Below are 12,348 nucleotides of genomic sequence, written 5' to 3'. Positions count from 1 at the left end.
GCACGCACCGGCCAGCAGCAGGTCCCCCACGAAGGCGAGCGCGGTGACGGGCGCCACCAGCACCAGCGACTCCATCGCGGGGGCGACCCCAGCCTCGCCCTGCACCATGGCGGCCCCGGCGCGCACGTGGGCCTGCGCCGCTGGAACCCGAGGGGGTGGCCCACTCCCGCAGCTTACCGTCCCCGCCGGCGGACCAATCCGGCGGCCCCGCACTGCCGGGCGCCGCCCCACTTCCGGGTTCTGCAAGGCGGCGAACCATTGGCCCGCGGTTGCTAGGGGCGGTGCGCGTCCCGTTACCAGGGCCCCCCCACAGAGCAGGGCCGAGCCCGAGCCTCGCAGCCGTCTTTATTGGACCGCCCGGGGGCGCTGCTCGGAGACAGCGACAGCGATGGCGTCATCCTCCCGCGCGTGCGCACCGGGAGGGCGCCGGGCCGCAGGAGCAGGGCATGTGGCAGGGGCGAGGGCAGTGTGCGAAGGGCCGGGGCCGGGGAAGCCAAGGAGTCCCTAGAGCTCGGCGTGCTTATCGGTGCCTGGCGTGTCCACTGCCCGCTGGCTCTGGGCTGCCACACCGTCGCCTGCACCCACGTCCATGTCCTCGCCCACGTAGCGAGCCACCTCCTGCTGGAACTGCAGCTGGCGCCACCGGTTGGGGTCCACATTGATCCAGTTGTTAGCCACCCACTTGGTGCCCTGCGTGACCAGGCAGCCCCCGTGCAGCGAGTACTCGTCCAGCTCGCCCACCCAGCCTGTGGGGCAACAGCAACACGCTGTGCCCAGGGCAGGTGGCACGGCCCAGCACCGCACGGCAGAGCAGCTCCTCCCCCCCTCGGGCTCTCCCGCTGCCTCCCAGGGCTGGCCATGCCAGATCTCGGCGTGCAGGGGTGTCTGGGGAAGCCAGATGCCACCCGCCACACAGAGCGAGGCAGGACAGCCAGGGCCTCGCTGCCTGCAGCTGACAAGGACAGAGCCTGGCGTCTCGCAGGCTACTGCGGGTCTGTTCCCGCACACTGGCCCTGCAGCCTCCCGGGGTAGGGGCAGGAGTCCCACAGCCCACAGTGGGGACAACAGGAAGCAATTCCAGCTCAAGGCTGCAGGCCCCCCATCTCCCTTGGGTGTGTGATGCCCTGGGGTCCCCTGCACCAGCAGCCAGGAGGCAGCAGAGCCCATTCACCATGCCCCGTGGCAGGCGGTACCTTCCCCGTCCGACAGGTAGTTGTACCAGAAGACAGCTGTGCCCTGCCGAGGCTTCACGCGCAGGTTGCCCTTGTCACAGTTCTTCCGGGTGTCTCGCAGGTCAACATCGTTCTGGATCAGAGACTGAGACACACGATACAGCAGTGTGCCAGAGTGCTGAGCATGACACCACCACACCTCTCCACCACACCCCTGGCCCAGCCCACAACAGACAACAGCCCTGGCTCGCCCCAAGAACAGCCCCGTCTAGCTCTGATTTCAGCTGCTGCCCCTAGATGCTCCATGACCCCCCAGCAGGGCAGCACCTCAACCCCTGAGAACCACGCTCTGCGCCTCCCTGGATGTGGGCACTATTGGACTATGAAATGCAAGGGCCCAGGGTGTGACAGAGTTGCAAGGGTAGGCGTAAGGAACCCAAGACCCAGACCCTGCCTTGCCCTGGGCACGAGAGGCTCCAGTTCACATCATGGGGGCCAGAGGTGGCTGCATTACCATCTCCTCATAGGTTCTGTTGTCAGCAATGGGGAAGACCGTCTCACCGCCTCCGGTCACGTTGTTCAGGTAGAACAGCACCGTCACGTAGCTGCGAGAAAGCACAGCTGAGGGGCGCAGCCTACAGCTCCGACACCAGGCTCCCACCACCACCCAGGGGCTGGGCCGGGTTGCTGTCTGGGGAGCAGAGTTGGGCAGAAACACTCTGGCAAGGAGGGCCCAGTGCTTGCCTCTGCCAGGGTCAGCCCCCTGCTTCTCCCTGGGCTTCCCCCTCTCCTGCACCCTCTGGAGCTGACTCCTGAGGTCACAGTCAGACCAGCCACACATGCAAGGCCCCCAGCATCTGACAACTGCACAGACCCTGCTTCTGGCTCGAGACCCCTCCCCTCTAACCCTGCTCACCGGCACGAGGTCTCGAAGGGAGCACTCTCATTGGCCACCAGCTTGGTGTGGCTGCAGGCGGTCTCGGGGAACACGGGCCCGCTGTCCATGTGGGCATGGTAGTGCCCTCCCTGGTCATACCGCACCACCTGCAGTGGTTCACTGTGCTCCACGATCTCCAGGGGCAGGCGCGTCAGGCGCATCACCCTGGGGGCAAGGGGCAGAGCAGGTGAGGCAGGAGCGGCACTGAGGGAGAGGCTGCCAGCTCTGCAGCTCAGAAGCCTGCCCCCCCGGAGTCCAGGTCCCCCAGGACTATCCATGACATGCAGGGCAGTCTCAAACCTGTATAGGGATGGCCCTGCCTGGGAGACTGTCCGTGAGGGAGGCCTGGGACAGGGGCTCCAGGAGGCAAGGAGCACAGGCCCTGGGACCATGCACATTGACAGTGCTCATACAACCCTGCTTCCCAACCTGGATGAAGACAGCAGGCTCAGCCCTCCCCTGGTGGAGTTTCAGATGCAGCTCTGGCATCACTAACTGGGGAGGAAGCCCCCTTCCTAATGGCTTGCTTCTGCCTAATTGGGACTCAGGTGAGACATGCAATCAGCCCAGTAATTGCTGGCAACCCAGTAACGGGAAAGTTGCTGCTCTCCCCCAATCAGTCTTCCTGTCAGTTCTAATTAATTATCCCCCCCACCAGCTCCATGGAGTCTTTGTGGCTCTGCAGGGCTGCCCCGGAAGCAGGATGTGCTGGAGGCTTGACTCTGCACAGCGTGAGCCGCATTGCCGGATGAATTAGAGTCCTAATGGGAAACTGGGCTCCTCTCCTTCCAGCAGGGTGAACACTAACAAGACAGGCCGTGGTTGTCCCAGCAGGGCTGTGCGTGGGCAGACAGCTTGGCTGTGAGTGTGTGGACACTCTCCACCCCTTCCCCAGACCTGGGCTGCCGGACCCCAAACCTTTGCCGTATGGCCCTCATGACATGGTGGGCGCCCTCGCCTTGGTACAGCCATGTGTGCTGGCTGTTCCGCACCAGCTCGCTCATCTTCACAGTCCGGCTCCCCATGTACTTGTGGAAGTCGCGGATGTTAAGCTGCTTGAACTCCTCCAAGCTCAGCACGCCTGCAGGAGAGAGGGGCGGCAGCCAGCTCTGAGCAGTGCACACGACCTGTGCCTCGCCCTCAGAAAGGCACTGCTGGGCTTTGTCCTAGAAAAGGGCAAACCCTTGCAAGTGCCCACAGCTGTGTGCACCTGGCCGACGGGTGCACACAACAGGCATGACCTGGAGACAACAGCACGCGCCTGTGTTGCGTGGGAAGGCACGTCCTGCAGAGGACGTTCCACCCAGACAGGAGTGTGCTATGGTAGGGCTTTGCTTTTCCAGAGGAAGCCAGCCCGTGCAGTGAAGCGCAGGGGAGATTGCAGCCCCGCCGGTGCTTCCAGGGCCTCGGTGCCCCTTGCCTAAAGGGGTGCCTAGTCACAGGGTCAGCTTGGGATAGCTCCCCCAGTGTGGGCACAGCCAGACTGCTGGCTGCCTCCACTTCCAGCTGCCTGCATACATCCTCTCCCTACTGCCCTTCCCCTTCCCGCTGCCCATGACACTGCCACGTCCGGGGCTGACCCAGCCTGCCCCTGCTGTGGGCAACAATGGAGGGAAGCAGAGGCCTAGAAATGAGGCCCTGCCAGTGGCGCAGAGCCGGGCACAGGAGCTGGCCCCCAGGCTTCCCCTCCCTGAGCGCTCACAGCAGGGAAGCCGCAGACGGCTAGCTCCTCCGCCCACTGCCTGCCAAGGAGGTCATGAGCCACAAGAGCACAGGGCCAGCGCGGGGGCGTCTCCCTGGTCCCGGCATGGCTCAGCATGCCAGGCGACTAGAAGCGAGTGCACCCAGCCTGTGCGTGCACTTGATTTGACCAGGAAATGGAGAGGCACTCCATTGACAGTGCTCTAATTAGAGGGGGGCCAGGCCAGCAGGAGGCCGGGGGGAGGGGGCTCTGGGAACACTCGCACACTTGGGTGGGGTGGGCAGGGAGAGAGAAGGGCAAAGTGACCTGCCCATGCACCCTGGCATCTCATGCAGCACCCAGGCCTCCACAGTGCCACCTGCCCTGGGACTCCAGCCCCCCCTGCGAACAGACCCACAAGCCTCCCTGGCTCAGCCACCCCAGGGCCAGTTCCACAGGCACTGTGCAGCTGGCACGGAGAGCACAGGCTGTGGGGCCTAGGGCAGGCCAAAGGCTCTGCAGACAGGATGTGGCATGGGCTCTGGCCACCTCTTCCCCACGGGGTGGGGGCCAGGGCAGGAAATCTGCTGCAGAGCAGATGCGGGCAAGGCCCATGCATCCATGCCATGGGGGCTCCATCACACTGGGGGAGGGTTGCCCCAGGGCTGCACTCACCATTGCCATCAGGATCTGCCTTGACTGCAGCGTACATCTCCCGGACGCTCTCGGGGGTCATCCACCGGCCGCTCCCCAGGCGGGTGTGCGTCAGCACCTGCAGCAACAGGCCACAGGTCACCCAGGGGCACAGAGTGGTCCTGCCCCGGCCCCCTTTCCCTCCTCTCTACCTCCTTCAGCTGCAGCTGCCCATCCTGGTTGTGGTCCAGTAGGTTGAAGATGTCCATCTGGCTGATCTCGATCATCTCCATGGCCTCCTCGTAGTCTTCGGTGGGCAGGATCTGGCTCTTCTGCAGCCCCTTCAGCTGGGCCAGGTGGATGATCAGCTTGCACTCCTCCTCGGTCAGGAAGTCGGGAATTTCTGCGGAGAGAAGGGGAGCTAGTTGGAAAATCCCAGAGCTTCCCCAGGGCATGCGGAGCCGGGGCCTGGCTGGTGGCAAGCAGCTACACTGGAGGGGCAAACACGAGGCACTCGCGCTAATAAGACTGTCAGGCATGTCGACCTCCCCTGCCCTCAGGACAGGAATTCAGTGTGTGGCAGATGGTCACACATGGCCTGGCACAGGCCCTACACCCCAGGACCCAGAGCAGCCGGCCACTGGGCTTACTTAGCACCCGCAGCAAGCAGCTCTCAGCTCAGGACACCACGGATGTGGGTTTGTATTTGAGGGTCGGCTGGAGGCCATGACAGCTGCACAGTGCCCAGGGCCGGCTTTGCCCTGGACCCCGCAGGAACCTCATTTCACCTGGCCCTAGTCAGCAGCACAAAGCCGGGCACAAGCAGCTAATGCCAAGAGGGCCTGGCATTTTGAAAGCAAAACCATCTCCCTGTGCCCACATGGCTGGGGGAGTTCTGGCTGAATGGTGCCTGGAGCACACAGCGGCGGCCACAGGACACAGTGAGGCCCCATGGGACATGCCACCTAAGTGTGAACAGCCCCAGACAGTTGAGGGTGAGGACAAGAGCTGCTGCGGAAGTGCTCCCAGCTCCTGCACTATGGCTGTAACCCAGAACCTCTGCAGGGGTCAGAGCCAGGCCCAAGACAGCCACCTGCTTCCCAGGCGGCCGGCTCCAGCCATAGCCACAGCCACAGCCTCTCGGATAGAGGGGTCCCCGAGGCATGCACCACACACCCCACAGTGACCAGCAGGACACAGGCCAGCCCCTCGCCCCTCGGAAGGCGGACAGTGAAACAACTGCCTGGGCATCTGAACTGCAGGCCATATGGGAGCGCCTCTCCCTGAGCCCCGCAGCAGGGCTCCCTGCCCATGCCCTGCCATGGGCCACACGATGCCAGCGACCCTGTGAGCCAGTGGGAAAGCTCCCTGCAGTGGTTAAGTGCTGGCTGGGCACCCAGCCTGCTGCCCTTAACAATGGCTGCAGCTAAGCAAATGGCTCCTAATTGACTTCGGGCGACACTTGATTGCTCCTCTGCAAAAACAAAGGAGTGGGAAGCATCAGGGTTTATACAACAACAACGACTAATCCGGGAGGCGGGAGCAGGGGGTGGGCCTCAGAGACCTGTCAAGCAGAGAGTCAATCAGGGCCAGGGGCCAAGCAGCACCTTCTGGTCCAAGCCAAGCCCCCCAGGAAATGGGAACAATCAGGGCAATTGGCAAGCAGAAGGGCAGCATTGTCTCCCCCAGAGAGGGCTGCCCCAGCCAGACTGGATTAGCACAGGGACTCCCGGCCTATAAAAGCCAGGGGCTGAGGGCAACAGCACATCTGCTGCCTGCCTCCCACCAGAGATGGGTGCAAAGAGTGGCAGGGGCTGGGTACTGACATGGCCATGGCTGCTGGCCCTGCTGGGCAGGAGCCACCTGGCTGTCCAGGGGAGGACCCTGCCCAGGACCTCGCAGTGCGTGCCCGTCCCCAAGAGCATGGCCCTGTGCTACGGCCTCGGCTACACCGACATGAGGCTGCCCAACCTGCTGGAGCACGAGACTGTGGCCGAGGCCACTCAGCAGGCCTCCAGCTGGCTGCCTCTGCTGGCCAGGGAGTGCCACCCGGACGCCCGGATCCTGCTCTGCTCGCTCCTCGCCCCCGTCTGCCTGGAGAGGTAAGGTGCCACCGTCCTTGCCAGGGGAGCGGAAGGTGCCTGTGGCTGCTTGGCATCTCCAGCCCCTTGCTGTGCACCCGCCTGGTACGGGGCTCTTCCTTCCAGCTTCCACCTCAGGCTACACTCTGCATGCCAGCAGCCCCACACGGACCCTGCTGCTGTTTCCCCTAGTGCCCGCTGGCATAACAAGGAGTAATGGGCACAAGTTGATGGAGAGGAGGTATAGATTAGACATCCGCAAAAACTACTTCACAGTTAGGGCGGCTAGGAGCTGGAACCAACTTCCAAGGGAAGTGGTGCTGGCCCCTACCCTGGGGGTCCTTAAGAAGAGGCTGGATGCCTACCTGGCTGGACTCATTTGAGTCCTGTTTCTTGTTTTGGGGTTTTGTTGTTCTCCCGCCCTGGCGGGGGGGTCGGGCTAGAAGATCTATTAGGTCCCTTCCGACCCTAAATCTATGAAACTATGAAACTATGCCCCACTTCCCTGCCCCAGCCCCTCTGTACCCCCCAGGCTCACCCCACGCTGCTTTCTGCCCAGGGGCACGCAAGCAGCTTACCCTCCCCGGACATTCCCCTACCTGCCCTGGAGCCACAAACCCCTCAGCATCCCGCAGCCACCTGCACTGCCCGTCGGGGAGGCGCGGGAAGGAGGCAGCTCCCTGGCCTTCCCTGGGCTCAGGCACTTCGCTCCCACTGCTCACCCTTGTCCCTGCAGCAAGGGCTCTCTGACAGGCTGGTGTAGCAGAGGGCTCCCCAGATACAAGGCTCCATTTGGTTCCCAACCTGGACGGCACAGGGTCTGGGTCAGAGCCAGAAGAGCATGGTCCCCATCTAACAGATAGGGACAAATGAGGCCTGGGCTGAGAAAGGTGCAGGGCAATGGATAGGGAGTGTGGGCCCCTAAGCAGGCTCTGGAAGGCTACAGGGAAAGGCTCACCTCAATCCCACCAACTCTCTCCAGCTTCATCTTCCCATGCCGCAGCCTGTGCGAGGCTGTGTGGAGCAGCTGCGCCCCCATCATGGAGTGCTATGGCTACCCCTGGCCTGAAATCCTGAACTGCGCCAAGTTCCCTGCGGATCACAGCCTGTGCATCGCAGCCATCACCCCCGAAGAGACAGCTGCCAGCCGGAGAGGTAAGGCGCCTCCTAACCCACCCTGCTGTCCAGGGCATTGAGAAGCATCCTGCCACAGGGGCAACACTCTATTTCCAAGGTTAAAACCTCCCACGCCCCAGAGAGCAGAAGCAGCCACAGAGTTCATCTAAGATTGCTCCCCGCAGGCCTGACCTGCCCAGGACTCCTGGGGGCTTCTCAGATAGTGGTGGAGTAGCAGCTCTGAGGAAAAGCCAGCTCCGCTGCGCTGCTCTGAGCTAACTGCCCTTCCACCCGTGCAGCCCTGGTGCTGGCCTCGCCACACCCAAGGTTTGGGTGTCTGTGGAGGACCTAGCCCAGATAACCCATGTTTCCAGGGGCAGGGAGCCAGTCCAGCCGGGGCTCCAGCTCTCACTAGACACCAGTCAGGAGGCAAAGAGCTGGAGGAAACGGCCCAGCTGAGCACAAGCAAAGCAAAAAGGGGACAGCCAAGGGAGAGGCAGAAGCTGCCTGGGCTGTCCTTCCTATGCCCCTAGGGTAGTGGGCTAGTTGTGCACAAGGAAGGCTCTGATGCCTTCTCTTACAGCCGTACCACGAGCCAGCTGCAATGACTGTGAGCTCCAGGAGGCCAGCACTACCAGAGAGGTCCTGGAGGGCTTCTGCGCCAGCGACTTCAGTGAGTACCGTGCTTCTCCCCCAGCCGGCTTGGGGAGCTGCAGAGCCCCAGGGGGTGGGGGGGTGGAGGGGAGCCAAGCAGCACGAGTGTCTCCATGGTGGGCAGCACCCAGTGGGGTCAGGCCAGTGGCTCTCGTAACTCCTATCCACATCACGCCCAGAAGCTCACTGTCCTTGCTCAAGCAAAGAGCTGGGAGCAGAGGGCTGTCCAGAGCCATTAGCCATGCCATTCCCCCACAGCACTAGTCCTGAGCCCAGTCCTGCCACTGCCTGGGTCTCTGGAACAGAGGTGGAGCTGGAGCTCAGGTCAGGGCTGTGGGGGGCCCTTGCCCAGCTGCTTTAAGTGATCCTGGCACCCCCTTCGCTCTCCCTGCTCCAGCAAAGAGCAAGGGGGGAGAACTAGGATCAGCTCCAGGGAACACGTGGGCCTGCTCAGGAAGTTCCCAAGCTCCGTGCAGTCGCACTGATTGGGCAGGGAGGGGAAGCCTGGAGCTGGCTTTTTGGCTGTAGGAGGGACCCCAGTAGGACATCTCCATGTGTCTGTCTCCTGCTCCGCCAGCTGCAAAAATCCGCATATCCCGGAGGAACGCAACGTCTACCCTAGCTGGTTTCAGCCTGGACACCAGGGTGGAGATGCTGAAGCATGGCCCCCTGCTGTGGGCCGACACCTACCCCAAGCTGCAGCAGTGGCTGGACCTGGACGCCACGTGCGTGCACAACATCATGCGGGGGACACAGGCGGGTGTCTATGTCGTCAGTGGGACCATGCACCAGGGCCGCCTGGTGGTGAACAAAGCCTATGACTGGCACAGAAGGAACCGAGCCCTGCAGCTGGCTGTGCGGCGCTGGAAGCAGCACCGGTGCCGCAGATAGGCTGGCAGGCTGCTCCAGCCCCACTCCCACACACTGCTCCCTCCCCAGGCCTAGAGCACGACCCCTGCCAGCCCTGGCCAGGGGAAGGGGCTTGGAGCAGCAGGCACTTGAATGGGTCAGATGTAGTTGCTAGCCAGGGGCCAGGCCACAGCATTACACCACAGGATCCCTGTAAGAGGCTAGGGAGGCACTGCTGCTTCAGAGGGCACAGCACTCTCCTCCTGCCGCACTGGAGCCCAGCTGGAAGCAGCATCACAGCAAAAGTGAAGGGGACCCCTTAGGTCAGAGCTGCCCCATGGAGACACCCACTAATTAGCCCTGCCTGTTCCCTCCCAGCAACATGCCGTAGGCACTTCAGCGCTGTTACCGATCTGCAACACAGGGCCACAGGCTGTTCCAGACACAAAGGTATCATGTGGGTCACCTGCCTGGCAGGAAGAGACAAGGGAGCTGCATCCTCCATCACACCTTGTACCTCCCAGGCTCCCTGTGTAGGAGAGCAAGGGCTTAGTTTTGTACTGCGCTAGCACAGGGCAGCACTGAGCACAGCCCTCTGGCAGCCTCAACCCTGCAGCACAAGGCCAGGGCCAGAGCAGGGAGAGGCAACGCCAGCATGAGAGAGTTCTGCTCTCCCACTCCCACAGAAGTTCAGGGCAGTGGGCAAACTGGAGAAGGCAGAAAGCAGGGCAGTTGGAGGGGGTGGCTTTGGCCAGGCGGTTCAGGGAGCTGGAGAGGCAAGGTTATTATGGTAATATCTTTTATTGCACCAACTGCTCGTTAGCACCTTTGTTAGCACCTAATGATGCCCCTGACCTAGTGCCCTGGAGAAAGGGAAGCCCCAGGGCAGGATTTACTGCTTTCCTACAACCCAGGAAGCTGATCACCAGCAAATCACTGTAAACATCCCCTAGCTGGAGATGCATCTGATACCATTGTCTCCCTAATGATGGCACTAATTGGCCACGAGACTTCCCTAAGGTCAGGGATGGAGTCCCCAGGCCTTCCCCTATTGAAATGGGGTCAGGGAGGTCAGCTGGGCCCTGGTCCCTGTATCAGGAGGGAAGATGCCCCTTAGCTGTCAGTCCAGCTCAGCACTGCCAGCTGGTCTGTGAACAGCCAGGCTGCACAGGCCTTGCCTACCGTATGGAGTTAGCTGGGAACTGCTCAAGAAAGATGTGCACTGACAGCCAGGAAATGCAGGGGTGGGGGAGACTTCCCACTGCCCCCCTTACCCAGCGAGATCTCCAGTCCCAGGGCAAAGCAGAGCCAGCTGGAAGGAGGCCTCTTGTTGAACTTTGAGTACATTCCTGTAGCACTGCCTCTCCAGAGCAAGTCCTCCCAGGTCAGACAGAGGGGCTGGAGTGCCAGGTTAAGTCTGCTGATGGTCCACAGCTTTCCTGAAGGCTGGGACCAGCTCTCTGAAATAAACAGCATTCACAAAGACAAAGCAGCCAGGACCCAGGGAAACTGGACCAGCAAAACCCAATTGTCCTGTACCCCCAGGCCACACTCTGTCTCACTGCTCTTATCATGGGGGTGACTGTTGGAAGACATTCACTCCACATCTGGGTCCTCTCCCGCTGCCAAAAGGAACGCTGTTGGAACGTGAGAGTTATGAATACTGTGTATTCAGACCCTACGATGACCGAGCTGTGGGTTTCTGAAGGACGCTTGTTGCATTAAAGGGATCCAACAAGAAACGTGTGTGGTTCACTCTGCCAGCCACTGTGCCCGCCTTTCCCTATCAGAGGAAGGGACGGTGCCATGCAGAAGTCAGTGGTGCTGCTGTGCCAGTACCTGCCCTAGACGCAGTTTCTCTCTGCCCTACCAAGAGAGCTCAGGAATCGTTACTGCCAGGAGGATGAATGCAGGTACTTCCCAGTGGGACAGAGAGAACTTCCAGGAAGCCTAGAACCAAGTGCCAGGAGAACCGGGCTGTCCATGGGGGTCAAAATGCAGGGTGGAGTGGGTTTCACATGGAGGGTTTTTGTGCCTGTGGAAAGGGAAAGGAGCATGAGCTCAGGGCCATGCACAGGGGCTGCAGGAGGCCACCCCTTCACCCACTTGTCACCCATTTCCTCTGTCAGTGCCCAGGCCCTACCACAGACCTGCCCCGACCACTCTTTCCAGGGGACCAGGACCCCCTGCCCCCTCCCTTGCCCTCAGCAAGCTCTGCAGCACTCCCAGCAAGCACTTTGGTCCCTAGATTTAAAACAAACGCAAGGCAGGGATTTTTGGGGGTGGGGGGAAACCCTGGGAAAAACCCCAACCAGCCCTCCAAACTGACTCTCCTCAGCAGCTGCCACAAGCAACCGGCCTCTGTTTGCAAGGGAGTGAAACAACTAGAGCGGCTGCTTGCCTGGGCAGCACCTTGCCAGGCAGGGACCGTGAGTGACCACAAGGCCTTTCTTTGCTTCCTGATCCAGAGGAAAAGAAAGTTCCTTACAAAGCCCCTGGCCCCAACCCCACGCAGCAACCGTGATCAGACCAGGCAGCCCCGCTTGTGCTGGCAGCACTCTGCGCCCATGTCGCTCGGGAGCCCAGCTCCGCCCCGGGCGCACGGGGCAGGTGCTGCCTCCCTCTGCACGACTTCCTAGCTGCCCTGGCGCTGCGTCTCAACACGAGGAGGCGCCCACGTGATCCGTCTCCCGCAGGCAGGTGCCAACACCCCTCTGCCCCGCGCCCAGCAGGACTCACGTGCAGTGTGCCCGAGGGCAAACGAACAGGCCTGTCCTCCTTCCCCACCCGCTCACAGGCCGACCAGAAGCACCGCGGCTGCCTGCGACAGCGCTATTGCCCTGGCCAGCTGCGCACACGCGGGTCTGTCCGCAAGCGCAGCCCACGGCCCTGCAGCCCACGCACAGGGATGGACGGGCGGTGGGGGGGGAGTGTGGACCTCCCCGGACGCGCAAGCCCCGGCCCGCCTCGTCTCGTGCCTTACCGAAGAGCTGTGGCTTCAGGCTGAGGGTCCTCATGGCGTGCACCCGGCCTGGCACCAGCTCCAGCCGCTGCTCGTGGCCGACCTAGGGGGAGAGACGGGGGTCAGGGGTCACAGCCCCTGGGCACTGACGCGCTGTCTCAGGTCGGGGTCACAGGTCATGTCCCCCGGGCCTTGCCTTGATGCCCTCGCGGCGGGGCAGGGCGGCGGAGGCGGCGGGGCCGGTGGGGCCGGGGCTGCGGGAG

The 12,348-nt window shown here is 62.3% G+C and overlaps 3 protein-coding genes across 3 annotated transcripts in view; 1 reads left to right on the top strand and 2 right to left on the bottom strand.

Moving 5' to 3' along the window:
- The window catches only part of WDR6 (WD repeat domain 6), a 3,452-nt gene extending 3,344 nt beyond the window's left edge, over positions 1-108 (bottom strand). Inside the window, exon 1 of the mRNA XM_019504588.1 lies at positions 9-108. Coding sequence (XP_019360133.1) covers positions 9-108 — 100 coding nt within the window. The remainder of the gene's footprint in view (positions 1-8) is intronic.
- Positions 109-326: 218 nt separating this feature from the next.
- Positions 327-12,265, bottom strand: P4HTM (prolyl 4-hydroxylase, transmembrane). Its single transcript, XM_019504587.1, has 9 exons — positions 12,236-12,265; positions 12,107-12,188; positions 4,636-4,826; positions 4,466-4,562; positions 3,028-3,190; positions 2,089-2,274; positions 1,687-1,777; positions 1,194-1,317; positions 327-746 (listed from the first exon to the last, which is right to left on the bottom strand). The coding sequence occupies exons 1-9, from the start codon at positions 12,263-12,265 to the stop codon at positions 505-507; spliced, it is 1,206 nt and encodes a 401-aa protein (XP_019360132.1). The 3' UTR covers positions 327-504.
- Positions 5,665-11,158, top strand: LOC109289021 (secreted frizzled-related protein 5-like). The gene is made up of 4 exons (XM_019504877.1): positions 5,665-6,525; positions 7,487-7,659; positions 8,204-8,293; positions 8,852-11,158. Exons 1-4 carry the CDS (start codon positions 6,215-6,217, stop codon positions 9,163-9,165), a joined length of 888 nt encoding a protein of 295 aa, XP_019360422.1. The 5' UTR covers positions 5,665-6,214; the 3' UTR covers positions 9,166-11,158.
- Positions 12,266-12,348: the final 83 nt, after the last annotated feature.

Source organism: Gavialis gangeticus, unplaced genomic scaffold, assembly GCF_001723915.1.
Source record: "Gavialis gangeticus isolate Ggan-Ray unplaced genomic scaffold, GavGan_comp1, whole genome shotgun sequence".
Classification (NCBI taxonomy): domain Eukaryota; kingdom Metazoa; phylum Chordata; order Crocodylia; family Gavialidae; genus Gavialis; species Gavialis gangeticus.
The sequence above is the reverse complement of the archived record's forward strand: the minus strand, read 5'-3'. Positions and strand labels throughout refer to the sequence as shown.